This window comes from Amblyomma mixtum, chromosome 3, assembly GCF_055824585.1.
Source record: "Amblyomma mixtum isolate Tamu chromosome 3, ASM5582458v1, whole genome shotgun sequence".
Lineage (NCBI taxonomy): Eukaryota > Metazoa > Arthropoda > Arachnida > Ixodida > Ixodidae > Amblyomma > Amblyomma mixtum.
The window spans coordinates 335,902,422-335,919,296 of record NC_143014.1 but is presented as its reverse complement, the minus strand read 5'-3'; the positions used below and the strand labels follow the sequence as shown (position 1 = coordinate 335,919,296).

At 47.6% G+C, this 16,875-nt stretch overlaps 1 protein-coding gene across 1 annotated transcript; it reads right to left on the bottom strand.

Moving 5' to 3' along the window:
• Nucleotides 1-204: 204 nt before the first annotated feature.
• LOC149356049 (serine/threonine-protein kinase PLK1-like) lies at nt 205-16,095 on the bottom strand. The gene is made up of 8 exons (XM_089576237.1): nt 16,015-16,095; nt 12,538-12,704; nt 8,063-8,165; nt 5,798-5,905; nt 4,417-4,530; nt 2,900-3,213; nt 1,593-1,792; nt 205-332 (listed from the first exon to the last, which is right to left on the bottom strand). Exons 1-8 carry the CDS (start codon nt 16,093-16,095, stop codon nt 205-207), a joined length of 1,215 nt encoding a protein of 404 aa, XP_089432363.1.
• Nucleotides 16,096-16,875: the final 780 nt, after the last annotated feature.

Here is a 16,875-nt window from a genome sequence, read left to right as displayed (position 1 = left end):
TGGTTTAACAGCGCATGTTAGGAAAAAGGATGCCTTAAAGCTTGAATGAAAATAAAAGCTTCCTGACACTTGTTTTTTTTTTCAGATACAACATTTGTTACAATACTAGCAACAACAACTGAAAAACAAGAATCTGGAGCGGCTGAAGCCTCAGATAAGAGCAGTCGTTCCCATGTGGATCTTTTTCAATCGGCGAATACAGCCCTACTCTCCACGATTTTCGTTTTCCTCCGAGACGGGTTTCCTGTCGGCTGTGTCCAAGGCGTTGCCGTTGGCGTCCGTGCGAGGCTCCGCTGTGACACGGGATGCAGGCAGGTGGGCAGGAAGCGGCTCTGGAAGGAGAGGGCGAACAGCATTGAGGGGGCTGCGGATATTTGCAAATGCTATAAGCTATAAGCGAGGTCATTAGTATACTTCTGGAAAGAAGAGGTCGAGGACCTGTGGCGACCCGCATGTTGCTGCTCGTAGTAGTAGCATGTTTATTTGGCCGTATTATGTACAATATGCCCTCGAGGTGAGCCTAAAGGAGGTAGACCAAGCATGCCTCCTGACAAGGCCTACACCCCGATTAACACATCATGGAAAAGGTGGCCGAGTAGACAAAAGAAAAAAAACAATGAGCAACATTAGCACAATAGAAAACAGTGAATGATAGACAATAATAAATACCAAATAAGAGTAAAAAAAATTTCATAATATGCACATTCGGGTAAAGAAAGGAAGACAACACACACAAAAAACGAAGTATAGAGAGTTAGCTGAAAGGTAACCGGGGAAAAAAAGAATCCTCGGTTTGTTCTTACATACAGACACACTATACCTTTCTAAATGAATCTCAACAAGAGACTGATAGGCATTATACAGTGTTATAATTTAATTTTACCATAATTTGTTCTGGGTCTTGCAGTAGATAGGGGAGCTGAACGTAGACCATACGCGTCATTTCTCAGAGAAAAGAAGAGAACGTCTAAAATGTGAACGCAAAGAATAGCTGCGAGCATTAAAAAACTAAAATAAAAAAATGCCTGGGAATATGCGCGCATGTAGAACACTGCTTCACGCAAGCCAAGAGCTGATGCTTCTGAACAATGAGAGCTGCGCTCCACCGCGCCAAGCGCTCAAGAAGTTGTGCCCACAAAGCAACATCGATGCATAATGAGGCGCAGTAGAATTATGGTGTCAGTAATGGCGCCAAGCGTTGCACAAATCGTAACTAGTGTGTGCAGGCCGGCTGCACTGATGTTTAGCTGTATTGTACTTAACGTTGCCCTGTGCAGAAACCATTTTTTGATGTCGCCTCTCTGAACCCATTGCGCTTTCTTAATTTCGACGGCTACAGGAATACGTTGTCTTTGCTGACTTCGATCTATTTCTGTGTCGGTAATATGCACAGCAGTATTTCCCAGCATCAATTATATCACGGACTATAGAAGTAGTGGTGACAGTTGAGGTGGAAAATTTTGTTTTTCAGAGAAAAAGGTTTAGAATTTTGTTGTTAGAAATGTTAGAAATTTTCATGTAAATAGTACTTCATCACCAGTACTTTATGTCTACAGTACACACATCACGTAGAGATGCAACATGAGGCCTACCTCTTGCCATGAACTCGTGGTGCATGATGGCCGCGATGCTGGGCCGCCTTGCGGGTTCCGGTTGGAGAATCCACCGGATGAGGGCGCTCGCTTCGGGGGACACGGTCGCGGGGATCCTGTATTCGTTCCTCTTGATTTTGGCGCAAATCCTCTCTATCGACGACGAACTGAAGGGGGGACGCCCCACTAGCAGCTCGTACCTGCGGAGAGCAGTTTGCGGCCTGTCAATGTCCGCACCGTCTGTCATATTAGCACGTCACAGCTCGAAGGAGTGCGGGCACAGCAATGCTATAGGAGACCCCTACGAACCAATCGCCATGAAATGGTAACCTAAGAGCGGGCAAACGACGCTCGTGATGCACCTAAGTGCCTGGATTTGAACGTGAAGTGGATGATCTCATTGTTTCTTAACATGAAGAGGGACCGTACAGTGATTTTTATGGACAATATTTTCTCTGCGGCATTCGTAAGTTCCTTGCTGGAAGATACGCATACCCGGCTGCGTACCCGGGAATCACGGCAGAAACTTTTCAAACCCATTCTCTCGACACATGAACGTCACTTCCAGTGTGGTGGCCGGCGTATACCATTCCCGACCTCAGAGGCGCGTCAGAGGAAGGACTTTGCAGACGGCTGCCCGCCAAGTTGCGCTAATTAGGGTTACAAAGAAAAGTTTGTGCTTTACGATAATGAGCGCCCCATTTACTGATTCTTAGCTTTTCTCGCAACCGAAAATTAAAGCATTATGAAAGTTCAAAAACTATAAAAAAGGGTCATGATATCTATTACAGATATGCGCGAATATTTTATCCTGTTAAAAAGACACCTGTCAACATCGTGGAATGAACAATCGCAATTCAGCTCCGCGGGATACGGTGACTAGTTGAAATACGAAAACATTATGGCGCCGGAAATTTGCTCTCACTAAATTAACAATTTATATATAGCGTCTATAGCTCAGTCGTAAAATTCACGTCTATTTCATACGACGGAACCCGACTGCGAGCAGCGCTATAGAAAGTTTGAATAGAACCCATCACCACCTTCAACTCTGGCCCGACTTGCTTCGCCAGCTCGAAATACAAGTAAATGCCACGGCCATGAGTTCTTCCCTCGTTACTGACACCATGATCCGAGACAGGCAAGAATTTGTCAGTTTCTGCATACACATTTTCGGACTGTAGGCTCAACCTTTTATATATTTACGGTCGAGTGTACACCTGTACGATAGGTATGGCGAGCTGTCGTTTTTCGCATTAGCGCTGTAACCAGTTGCGAACATCTCTGCGCAATCAAGTGAGACTCACAAGATGCATCCGACGGACCATATGTCCGCTTCGTAGCTGTAGCCCTTCCCGGCCAGCATCTCGGGGGCCATGTAGTTGACGGTGCCGCAGATGGTCCTCTTGAGTTCCCCCTCGTGGTCGAGGCGCGTGGCGAGCCCGAAGTCGGCCACCTTGAGTTGCCAGTCCCTGGTGAGGAGCAGGTTTCCAACCTTCAGGTCCCGGTGGATGACCTTCTCCTGACCCAGGTACTGGCAGGCCAGGAGCAGCTGGCGCATCAAGCACCGCACCTCCACCTCGGTCAGTGTCTTGCGGCACAGGAGGACATCCTCCAGAGACTGCGAAATAAATGCGCTCATGAAGCCTGCGGACGACCCTTGAAGGTTAGACACGCTAAAGAACATGACAAAGGAAACAGAGATTCCTTCAGCATGATGAAGTTAGCGCCAAAAACGAGGACCAAAGTAGGAGAGAAGACACAACACGAACGCTTTGTTGTGTCTTCTCTCCTACTTTGGTCCTAGTTTTTGGCGCTAACTTCATCATGAATAAGATTAAACTCGCCCAACTTTCCACCTTGCTACTGTAGATTCCTTCAGGTTCAAGACTGGGACATACCCACTATAGCACACTTGTTTAAATCACGCCAGTTTGATGAAAGCTTGACTGAAGTAATTTTTTTTCGTGGTACGAAATTCAGTGTCCACACGAGGGCACCACAGTAGTATATGACAGGTTTGGAAACAACGAAGGCAGTTTGCAGTCTTTGGCTTTGTTTGCTTTAGTTTGGTTTAACGTCCCACAGCGACTCAGGCTATGAGGGACGCCGTAGTGAAGGGCTCCGGAAATTGCGACCACCTGGAGTTCTTTAACATGCACTGACATAGCACAGTACGCGGGCCTCTAGAGTTTCGCCTCCATCGAAATTCGACCGCCGCGGCCGGGATCGAACCCGCGTCTTTCGGGTCAGCAGCCGAGCGCTATAACCACTGAGCCACCGCGGCGGCTGCAGTCTTTGGCTGCGCCCTAAATTGTGCTTCCAGAACGCAATGGGGCCTTTCTCACTGAAATTGCCGTGACAAATACATGCCCAAATACATGCTGGCATAACAAAATTTCATAGAAGCGGTTTGGATGATAGAATACTCTTGATATCCTGTCATCAGGCCTTCAAAAATACGTTAGTGAAGTGCCGTCACCTGTGTAAGAGGCGATAAGTAAGAAAAAAACGACGCCACATTTTTGCTGTAATGTTGATATTCGCTTTGCACAAGGTTAAAATGCGCTGTTAACGCCACTCCAGCTTCATGCATTCAACGTTTCTCTTCGGAAAGTAAATCTGCTGAATGAATGAATGAATGAAGTGTTCTCTTACCAGCAGCGTCGTGTGAGCAGTGCTCGACAAAATCCTACTACCCTAGCATGTCAAACATTCTCGGACAAAAATTTGACAACATCAGATAACATTAGCAGCATCTTAGAATCAACGCGAGGAAAATCAGCGGAAATGGGAACCACCGAGAGCAGGAACGTTGACGCACCTGCATGCACAGCTCCAAGATGAGGTACACGTTCTTTTCGTCCTCAAAGTGGCTGTGGAAGTCAACCACGTTGTTGTGCCGCAGGCTTTTGTGGATGTCAATTTCCTCGTCAAGCTACAGAAAAAAAAATAATTAGTCACCTCGGGAAGGTTGCATTAAGCGGAAAGAAAAAAGTGGTTAACTAAACTGTTGCTGATGATTATTTAAAAAAACCCAACGCTGAAATGAAAAAAAAAAGCCGTAATTATGATTGAGGTAATCGGTCACTAGAACGGGATCTTGCAATATGCGTCTCTACTGCTATTTGTGTTGCAGGAATCAACTGCAAAATTTTTGTCCACTGCTTGTGACCTTCCTCTGCAGACAAATAGTTTCATGGAAATTTAGAGAAGCATTCAAATCAGGTGCACAAATTGAAGTTTGTCTGTCTGGATACGTTACCGTTAAGTTACTTGCAACGAAAATTGAGGTTAGATAAGCTGCAGAGAAGGCTAGAAAACGACTCACAGGGCCGGTATTCTATAAAGATACACTATCCATTTCGAATGAATTTGGTCCTATCGCATTGGTGACTGTTGTTCATTCTTGCTGCTAATGCTTTCAAGCGTCTCTGGGAAACGACCTCACTATTGGATGTCACCGCACTACAGCCAATGGTTGGATTGGTTGGTTTAGTGGGGTTTAACGTCCCAAAGGCTATGAGGGACGCCGTAGTGGAGGGCTCCGGAAATTTCGACCACCTGGGGTTCTTTAACGTGCACTGACATCGCACAGTACACGGGCCTCTAGAATTTCTCCTCCAAAGAAATTCCAGCCGCCGCGGCCGGGATCGAACCCGCGTCTTTCGGGACAGCAGCCTAGCACCATAACTGCCGAGCACTGAGTCACCGCGGCGGCTAATGATAGGGTTGATTCTGATGCTAGAATGTTGTAACAGTTTGACTGAACAGTGACCAAAGCGACAGGACGAAATCGAAAGTGGACAATGCATGCTTATTGAATACGGCCGCCGAGCCCAAATGCACGAAATGTTTGGGGTTGGAACCGGCTTGCTTTGCCGAATAGTCATTTTGACGCATACGCGAGCAGGGCGAACTTTATGGGAGGACGAAGGGGGTTACAGCAGCCAATCCGCAATCACGCGAGCTTCCTCTTGCGTTGGCGAGATGGCGCTACCCGATTTGAATATGCGCGCCAATCGTATGTCGCAGCAAATCATTTGTTGCTTTCGTTTTCGTATTATTCGGTGAGTCGGCCCAAATCGCTTCACTAGCGTGCCAGAAAAAGCAACAAAGACAATGTTTTGCCCTCAGTGTCCCCTTAACAAAAATTCTACTAAAAATGAATAAAGAGAATATACGATATCCACACATATACTCACAAATTGCTGGAAGATCGTCAATGTAAGATGACTCTTGGAGACGATCTTGCCTGCGTACACCACATTCGTCTTTTTGTCCACGAACTTGAAGCACTCCGCATGTCCCCCCTGAAAAAGCAATGCCAGCCTTGTTACATGGTTGTCCAAACGAATACTGGGCGAATGCTGTCGCACTGGGCGACTGAAACACTCAGGCGAAGGGCTCCTTCACTCGAAGGTAAAATGAGCCTGGAGCCTAACAGCACAACATATATCCCCAAACATAGGCATATGGCCAGAAATACGTTTCAAAGGTATGATTCAGTTTACAAAGAATAGCAGACTGGAATGATTATGATGCAGTCGTTACATATTAAGAGTAAACGTGCAAAAATGTGGTGCTTCAGCGGAATTCGCCAGTAATTGTTGACAATAGACTTTTTGAGGCATAAATTAAGATGTCTTTCATTGGCACAGCAATGCCAGCTGTGGAGGATGTCAGAAAACGGGAGAATCGTGTTAACTAGTAAACTGAGCAACATAACTTCCAACAAAGCTTTTACAGCAGCATCTGTACCCGAGTTTCCCCGTTTTGCACAGTTGTGGTGCTCCCGTTCACAAGCCCTGCTATACTCCGTCCATTTCTCAAACGAGGAACCCGCCTCAGTGGTTATAGCGCCCTTACTGTTGAGCCTGAGCACACGGGTTCGAATCCGGCTACGGCAGCCGCCTGGATGCGAAGCGCAAAACTCGCACGTGTGAGTGTGCTATGTTATTGAACGTTAAAAATCCCCAGCTGGACGAAATCATTAGATGGTGGGAAGTTCGGGAACACTCCCATACAGAACATCTTTTTGTTCTCCTTACAAACACTCCGTACATACAAACAATGGGTCCCGATACAACTAACCCCCAGGTGTGCGGCTGCCTAGGTATGATTGCTGACGCGTTAGAACTGCCAAAGAGCCAAGAAGGACTTCGGGCGATCTCCTGCAGGACTCTCATGGTGGAGAATCCTTAACCCTATTGCATTAAAGTTAGAATAAGGCGAACCTGTCCCCCTAACCGATCGGGGTCGCACGTGGTCGAAGTTATTCCGCAGCCCTACACCGAAGCACCTCGTTCTTAATTACTCCTTCCCCGAACAGCGCGGTTGAGGTGAACGGCTTTCTTTGTGCAGAACGCTTTCTTATATAAACAGGCATTGTCAACTCCTAACAGAAAAGCAACCGTATTCTGACCACAATATAGAAGCTTCTGCAAAAAGTAATCGAACACTGAAGTTTGATTCTCAGCTGTTGAGTGGAGCCCTGATAAACAGTGCCCCTGAAGAATAAAACGTCTCGAAAGGTAAGCCTAAGAATAGTACCCACCTTAGATTTTACGCACTTTTTAAAAGCCGCCTTTTTCAGTGCAAAGACCTTTTTTAGGCATAATATTGCCAGCGGTCTATTACGTCGGAATAGAGCTAAAAGGTGCTAACTAGCAGGCCGGTTATTAAATATTGAATAGTCAACTTTTTAACTATTATATCGTAAGGGTCTTCAATTAGTGAAAGGTGTGGAACCCACCGTAAGTGATGTCCGAAAGAGATTTTAGAATTTCGAAAAATGCTGTTGCCGTCTGCGCTGTGGCCCAACCAAGTTTGGCCATTTTGACGAGATACGTGGACTGGAGAGGTTGCTTTTCCTGCAAGCTTCTCGAGAGTTCTATTTTGGCGCGATGTAGGGAAAATTTGTTAAGCACAGCGGAGGGTAACCGTGCTTTCGAAATTCTAAACACTGATATGGATATTGCTAACGGTGGGCAACACGTCTCTTAATAATTAAGGAATCTAACAGTAGTAGTGAAAAAGTAAACTATTCAGTAATGGTTAAGCAGCCAGCTTGTTCGCGCATCTTGACTTTATTCTGGCGTATTCAAAACACCTCTGATAATCCTATGCTGGAAAAACCGCTCTTATAAACCGAAAGGTCTTTTGCTAAACATTTTTTAAAATCTTAGGCACACCGTGTATATAGAGGTCATGGGACATCATTCGTGCTGTGCTACACTGCTAAAGTCCGTGGCATTGGTTAAGTTTGGCGTAAGCTGTACATTAATCTACTCCCACAGCGCACGGGCCGTCAAGCCTTTATTATGTTTAACCCAACGCACGAAGCGACAGCAGCATTAATATTCTGGTTTATTTGAAGGGATGTCGTTATAAACAGGCTAGACTGCAAAGGTATACCACCACGTTCTGCTGTATGGAACGTACCGCACCCGTTCTCTAAGGACACATACCTTGCCGAGGAACTTGCCAATGGTGTATTCCGTCTGAGATTTCGCGTCGACAACAACGACGGGAAATTCGTCTCTGGTCTTCGCAGCGCCAGTCGAGGTCCCTCTGGCAGAGGACATCACAGACAGAGGGAACATGTTCGCGATTCCACGCTTTCCCCAGCTGCTATGCACACTAACGCAGAAGCACAGCGACTGAGCTCGACACTGCTGTTTCCCACGGGTGCGCGACGGCTCTGAAAAGCTAGGTTCACAGTATACCACGTGATCGGAATGAACGCACGGTATTGGCTGGCGCCACTCGTAGTGTAGTGGTGGACAATGGCCACAACTGGTCGGGCGTGGCCCTCCAAGGAGCCAATGAGACTTCGACTGCTAGCCTATTGTAGACGACCTAGAAACCCCTTTTCTTGCCTTCTTCCGGAAATAAGCTTTCCAGATACCAACCTCCAGCAGGTGATCCAGGCCTTGGGCTGTTTTGGGTGATCTCATCACACCTTCACTAGAACGCGTTACAGATGCGAAGGCGGACGTACACGTCATGCGCTTCACGATAAGCTAGAATGGTTACCGTGAACAGTGTGTGCTTTCTCAGCAAGTCTCAGGTTTCCCTCTAACCCATGAATCACGATTTCCTGCCAGAGTTACAACAGAAAGTTCCATGCCCGAAAATAGAGTTATTTCCAGGCGGGATTTGGCGTTTGCAGATGACGAAATTCGATGTAAGAACGTGTTATCACGCGGTGTCTGAGCCTGTGAATATTCTTAACAAATGGTTTATGGGTGTTTAACGTCCAAAGCGACTCAGGCTATGAGAGACGCTGCAGTGAAGGGCTCCGGAAATTTCGACCACCTGGGGTTCTTTAACGTGCACTGACATCGCACAGTACACGGGCCCCTAGGATTTCGCTTTTTCCGAAATTCGACCTGCGCGGCCGGGACCGAACCCGCGTCTTTCGGGTCAGCAGCCGAGCACCACAAATATTCACCTGGTGCTAAACTTTGAACCAAAAAACATAGCTGCGGTTAAACTACTCTTGAAGTTGGTTAGATGGCGAAAGCTTTGGCGTACCGGGCGACTAGACGCGGCTTGGCGTCTTTAACGTTGAGTACGTTCCAGACATTGGATAGGCAGCGCGCCCACCTTGGAAGGTGGCAGTTAATGGTTGAACGCGAGAGTTTGCTCACCCAATGAACGCTGCGGCCTATTGCTGCAGTGCTGCGTGTCTGGCACAACGTTGTCAGCGCTAACGCGTGCAGCCCACATACTTTCATCAAAATCAATGGAGTTTAGAATGTTTGCAAAGCCAACAACCACAATGGACGCAGACGGCCCATAGGTTCAGTGCCGCGTTCCTGGCACAACGTTGTCAATGCCAACGCGTGCAGCGGACATTTGTTCCTACTGCTACGCAGCTTAAAGCTCGACTGAGGTGTCCACTACTCCAAGAGGGCAGGTATGCGCCTTTACATTTCCTAAAAACTTTTTCGGCGCAGTTCCGAGTGGCTGGAGGTCGTTCAAGGTTAAAGCGACATGGTCGGCGCAACTCGCGTAGACTGCCGTGGTAAATCTTCCGCTTTAAAAGCAGGTTTAAAGCAGGTGTTTGCGCTGTTGAACCATCACTATGAATCGACACCAACTAGCCCAATCTGCAGTTCTTCTACAGTTTCGAAGATATGCTTTTTTAACAATTAAGAGTACAGGTTATTACCTGCCTCTTGCTTAACATAGCATGTAGCCTAGAAACAAACAATACCAGCGCAGTCCCTCACCTCCCACCTATAAAGGAGTACCGCAACGAACCTCACAGAAATCAGCACTGTTGTGAAACGGAGGTAGGTACATGCGACTGGCCAACTTATACCCCGGTCACACGGCCAATTTCACTGGCCATCGAGTCGAGGGCCTTCGACATTTTCGATCGCCATTGGACTGGATGAAGTTGTGGTGTTGCTACACGGCAAATCTCAATGGCCATTGAAATGTCCCTCGCGTTTTTCGCCAGGCTCGTGTTGTACCCCAATCGCCACGTTTCGGTTCGCGCAAATAACAAAAATAATTTCATGAAACCTAAATAAATGTTGAAATACCCTTTTTTTGCACTCATAAGGCGCGTTCATGGTTGTCACGAAAATCCGGCGAGCGAAGCGGATTCCCTTGCAGCAAAAACTACGACCTGTTATGTGTTGACGCCGGGCCGAGGCGGATCCGCCGCACCGCTGCAGTTAGTCGCTTTTCCACATCGCGTCGCCGCTCGCGGCGTACACAAATACAGTGACGCTGCACGACCAAACGCTGCACGACCAAACGCTGCACGAGAGAACTCCACTCAACGTCGATGAGGTATGCCGCCTTCTCGACCTCTGTCTGCGCAGTACCTTTTTCACCTACAACGGAGAATTTTTCAAGCAAACAACCGGAACTGCTATGGGGGCATCAATTTCAGTCACAGTGGCTAACCTAACCATGGAAGACGTCGAAAGCCGGGCCCTCTCCTCCTTTAATCCCAAGCCAAAGTTATTCCTCCGTTATGTAGACGACTGCTTTTGTGTGGTGAAAACCTCAGAGATAGAAAACCTCCAGAGTCATCTAAATTCAGTTGAACCGGCCATACAATTTACTGTTGAACATGAACAGCAGGGCAGCCTGCCTTTTCTGGATGTCCTACTTACAAGGCACGACAAAGGCCTGCAGTCCTCGGTGCACAGGAAGCCAACCCACACAGGACGGTACCTACATTTCGATTCGAACCATCCCATCCCGCACAAAGCATCTGTCGTGACGTCATTACTGAAGAGAGCCGACTCCATATGTTCCTCAAGTGAAGATAAAAGGAAGGAAAGAACCGAGTCATTTCTGACCTCCAAAAGAACGGCTACCCAAGCTCATTCATCCGGCGCATTATCAGGAAGCAAGAAAGGCAAAACAAAATCCGGTCTATTATTTCCTCAGACGCATGCCAGAAGCGGAAACGTGTTTGCATCCCCTACGTGAGAGGCGTGAGCGAGACGCTCGGTCGCATTCTCGGAAAAGAGGGGGTGCTGACAACGCACAAACCGACCAGCACTATCGGTCGCCTTCTCCCCCGCCCAAAAAACCGGCAGCCCAGAGAAAAGGCCCAGGGCGTCGTGTACAAAATTCCGTGTTCCGTCTGCCCGGCGTCGTACATAGGGGAAACGAAGAACTTCGCGGAAAGGATGAACCAACACAAAGCGGACGTCCGTCACATGAATCGTCAACGCAGCGCCGTGGCCGAACACTGTGAAGGGTGTGACCACCCAATTGACTTCGACAGCACCATTGTATTGGAAACGGAAGCTAACCCACGCAGGAGGCTTCTACTCGAGTCGTGGCACATACAGCAAACACGAGAGAATGTTAATCGTTCCCTGGGGACTCTCCCCTCATCCTACGTCCATGGGCTGCGGCCATTGACCCGCAGGTCCTCCACACAGGGGCTTAAAAAGCCAAGCTGCGCTCGCCCGTAGTCACACCGTGAAGAAGGGGCCGAGCCGGTCCCGAAACGTCGTGTTTTTCCTGTATTTTACTTGGTTGGCGTCACTTACCTTCTCCTAACATTAAATTTCCCAACCAGACAGACTTCTGTCGAATGTTTTCTTTTGAGTGAAAAAAGAGCATAATTTTACGCCGTCTACGTACCCAAGCGTATGCATGCTTACGTACGCTAAACGCGAGCCCATTCCCACTTCCAGTTCAGCGTATGCTAGCACAGACGCGAAAATAAACTCAGCCTATAGTGGCGCAATTTAAGAGAGCACGTTGTTGGGCGTGTCGGGCGTACATACTTAAACAAGGGGATTGCGCTAAAGAAGACACGGACGAGAAGGACGCCAGTCCTTGTCCTCTTCTCGTCCGCGTCTTGTTTAGAGAAACTCCCTTGTTTAAGTATAGTGGCGCCATCTGGTGGTCAGGAAGGGAACTATTGCTGTCAACAAACCGACTGTCTCCTTAAGCCTAACAGCGGCAGAATCGTCATTCTAAAGGAAAAATAAAGTAAATTTATCACTTATACGCTTTCTGATAGGCAACGTGAGACGAAGCGAAAGAGCGGTGCCCCATTTATGAATAGTGAACGGCAGGAGCTCAGGAGGAAAACTGTGGAAGTATCCTAACGTGCCATGAATGTTTCTTCGGCTGGGCAAGGTAGGAGAGATCGCTCAGCCAGAGTAGTAGGGGCAGTCGCCGTGGTGGTTGAGGGCATGTTGTCGCGGCGCTGAGTACAGTTATGCCGGTCACCGAAATTGATGCTGGCTTGCGGCCATTCTTCCGGTCAGCCCAATGATTGGTTGCTTTCAGGTGTTCGTCCGTCACTTCACCTTCTCGGTAGCAGCAGGTGAAGGTCCATTTCGGCGACGGGTGTGATTGTGCCGCGGCCGGCGGGGTTCCTTGATATTGGTCACCCATGGCTTCTTGGTCTTCGTCTTATGTGGTGTCTGTTCGGAGCCTGTGTCCCAACTTGTTCTGCTTGAGGACTGACGAGGTGTTCTGCTTTACTTCCGGGAGCGGCGGCAGCGGTGTTAAGTTCAGCGATGCAGCCGGGTTCAGCACAGTCGAATCTTGAGCGTGGTTGAATGTCGCCACCGTCTCCGTGTGCACTGCCTTCGAATTCACTGTGGTCTCCCTCTGCAGAGTCCCAAGAGAAGCGGTTGTCGCAACACCTGAACGATGTCCTTTTGTCAGATCTGCTGGGGCGTGGCCGAGAGCATTATCAGTTCCTTCTTCTTTTTGCCCTATTTTAGGCATCATAGCGAATACTTGAACGGGGAACTCTCATTAGAGCGCTCCAAACCTAATAACACCACGAGCCGAATTTATATTATGTTCTCATAACCCCTTGTTCACTGTTGGGTTAGTAGTGAGAAGTAACCAGACCTGCGGTGAGGGAAGCAATACTCCGTAAGCACTGCATCTCTATAAAAGGAAGCACGAATGGGCTGTGTACTCTCTTTAGGAGTGTTTGACTCAGCCTAAATTTCTATGGGAATGGAATGCCTCTGCACTGTTTCTTTTCCGATATGGAAGTAGCCCCGAACAAGTTGCTCAGACTTCACCTATCAGTCATAATCGCTGGCGCACAGCGCAAGAACCAACGAGAAAGAAGAAAGGGTCCATCATGCGGGTTGGCTACGAGAAACATTTGTTACTAACGTGGAGAACTTGGAACAACTGATATTTTTTTCCCCTTTTGCCGGCAGTTCGCATTTCACAGGAAGCAATACTTGGAGGTCCTCCTTTTGAGGTTAGGACAGTCTTTCCCTCTCCCAGTGCCTCTCTCGTTCGGTGCGAGCGCCACCGGATTCTCATCAAGTTGTGTTTGATGCTAGCTTCATTATTACAATAAGAAGACTGGTCAGTTATCTTGTTAACAGTATATAAAATTCTGCCGGATGTTCAAAAAGTGCACTTGTTCTTTTCGTGGTACATCAAATTTGTTTAATTTATTTCCATTTCTGAACAATAATGTTATCAAAGCTCCGTTTTGTGTGAAAATAGCCTCCATATCCTTAAAGGGAAACTGCATAGGTTTTAGAAATCAACGAGCTTAAGAGGGTCGAATGTGTGAAACTTGGAGGTAAGGCATGCGAAGTCTTTTTGGGCTAGCGCTTGAAATAGTGAAGTAATCGCCGATTAAAATCCGGATGCTCTTGAAGCTTCTCCGCAGCGCACAACACCAAGTGGAGGGCGCATGATGACGTCATCGAAGGTATCGGTACATTTCCAACGCACAAACGCCTGCTTTGAACGAAAAAAAACCAACGCCACCGAAGGCGAACCCTGCCGAGAGTTGTTTGGCAGCGTCTAACGCGTCAGGGCAGGGTGTGGCTGACGACAGCGGTAATTTGCAATCATACCTTCCGTGACGTCACGCTGAGTTTTTCTGCACTCCTCTGGTGCATTGAGGAGAAGCGCAAATTTCAATCGTCGATTACGTCACTATTTTAAATGCTAGTGCAAAAACACTTGGCATGCTTTACCTACAGCCTACATAGATTTGAATTCTTGAATATCTCGAAATTCTCAAAAAAGTGATGCAGCTGCCCTTTAAAATGCTGTGATGAACCGGCATAGGACAACTTCACTTTCTGTACAGTGTTATTTCAAACCTTATCTTGTTTATCTCCTTGCGCTGTAATTTTTTTCTGTCTGCACGTGCCAATTAAACCCTGGATCTGGTATACGCTCAAAACCATGCGTCACTAATTCCTGGGCTAACATTGCCGAAGTTACCCTTTTATCAGGCAACACACGAAATGTACCCGGTTTCTTTCTCATAGATTCATGAACATCGATATTTATTCCTGCAGCACAATTAGGCACAAGTTATGCGTTTCACGTGCAGAACATTCAGCAATGCGCATTCATTCTTACCGCGCACAATATCTGACTGGAACAGTCTGCCTTCACATAACGCAACCACCACTGATCCTGAGAAATGTTTTATTCTGATATCTTCAATACCAATGCTTAACGCTTTGCGTATTATGCCATTTTATTTGTTCATGGTTCCCTTTTTTGCAGGGTATGTTATTAAATTTATTCTTGCATTATATTTCAGTTTGTATACATCATTACTGTAGTAATTTTCACTCATTGCCGCGCTGCCATACTTTTCATTCTCTCGTTTATTTTTATCATCTTAGGTGTTTTATTTGTGGATTAATGGTTGTTTATTTGTGGTTTTGTTTTATTTTGATCAGTTTCCTGTACCGCCCCCCCTTCCCCATGTAATACACTCTCGAGGGCCTTTAGGGGTATTTTGTATACGTAAGTAAATAAATAAAAACTATATCCAACCATAATTCGCGTCGCGTTTATTTGCTTTGCTGACACCCGCACACATTTTTGTATTTTCCCAAGTTTCTGTCAAAGCGACAAATGTCAGAGTAGGTGCTGTCACTACAAGTCTAAAAAGAGAGAGAAAAAAAGCTCTTGTCTTCAATAATTCGCCGCAAATAGTGACCGGCTGTTTGCTTCGTGGTAATGCGAATGTGAGCGAAAGCGCTGATGCCAGGTAACTGTTACTAGGCGCAAAATGTTAGAGTAGTAGGGGGAAGTAACATTCATGGTGTGAGGGAGGCGATCCACTGCAAAAACTGGCATTCAATAAAAAAAAATGTCGACCGGATGCTTTACGCTCTTTCCGAGCTGTTCAGCCTGCCGAAACTTCTTTAGGAATCAAATGCTTCCGCAGTGTTTCTATACCGGTGCAGACGTACCACCAAAGAAGCTCGTTAGGCATGAAAAGTTTGACGTAATGGATGACGTCCAGAGAGCAGCACACCAGCAAGGACGAAAAAAGGAGAGGAAAACCACATTGCCGCATGCCGCGCTCGGTCACCGTCTTGTCTTCCGAGTCTGCGACGAGACAATTGAGAGATATTGCACATCCGGGCTGCTGTCAAGTGCTATACGGTAACACGTCGCCAAAGCAGCGTGCTTGCCTTGCCGCATTTCTTGTTAAAGTGGTCAGCATATTTACCGTACCGCGGTGCTAGAACTCTCTATTCGCAGCAGACGTTACGTTTCTTTTCGGTTGGACGGAGTGGCAACGACGGGCTTTTCTGTGTAATCAGTTTCTGTCCGCCGATTGCATCGTTATGTCTTTAGAATACAAGGCCGTGAAAGAAAAACACTTCAAAAGGAATCGCACACGAGCGGGGGATAGTGGGAGGAGGATAGTAATTTATTTAAACAACCCAGTTCACCCCACTTCGGCATGTCCACGACAGTCTCTTTGGTCAGCGTAGGTAGTGGGGGGCGTCCTCTTGACGGCCAAGTCACGGGTTTTGAGCGCTTCTTTACTTTTTGCATGTGCTGTTGATCTATTCGCAAAGCTCTCTTCAGCCTTCAGGTTGCGTCCCCGTAGTCGCGCACCCCCAACATCGACGAGTCCTTTCACGTCGGCCGCGTCAAGGTTCGAAGTTAAACTAACGGTCCAGACGCTCTTCCGGGGACAGTCCAGCCAGTTCAGTGCCTTCGTTCCGAGTTCCAAGAGGAATGCCGTCGGGTCCATCTTCCCGGCGTTTGGGCGGCATACGACGGGGGCGGCTCACGCCCCTCGGTGGCGGGCCATGGGGGCTTGGTTCCCTGAACCTCCTCCACGACCACTACTCAGACTCGGGTGAGGTTCCCGCGAAGAGCATCGGCAGCGACCCTTCGCTGATGGAGTCGTAAGCGGTAATCCGGCTCTGCACAGGGCTCCCACGACGGTGCAGACCGGGGACATGCCACAGTCCTTCCCCTGTGCCTTCGAAGTGCTCGCATCCATCAGCGTCCACTATTGGACCCCGCTTCACCTCCCGGGCTCGAGCAAAGGACTTGGACGATGGCTTGTGCGGCGACCCACCTGTGGGCATGCGGTGAATGTGGTTGAAGTCATCTTTGACCTCGGCCGCTGATGCCTTTTTGCAGAAGTCTGCCAGTACTCGTGCCTTCTCCTCCTTGGACAGTTCTTCATCACCACCTGACGCCGTCTTAGCGCAACTTGTAGTGCTTTTTTTTTCTTCTTTTCAGGCGGTTGTGGCGTCATCCTCTTCCTGCCTGGTTTTTTTCCAATCCGCTCCCATTTTCAGTCACCGCTCTCGCTCTGTTTGGTTTGCGTATTTAAACCAACAAATCTGCATTCCTTTTTATTTACAAATTATTATTATTATTTTCTATTACCATTGGAAAATTTTATTTCCTTTTATTTCTTTTCATTTTTTACATTTTCAACACCTATCAGTCGCCGTCTGTGTCTTGGCGAATCCCCCGCAGTGAGTACGCGTCATTATCTCCTTGACGACGACAACAA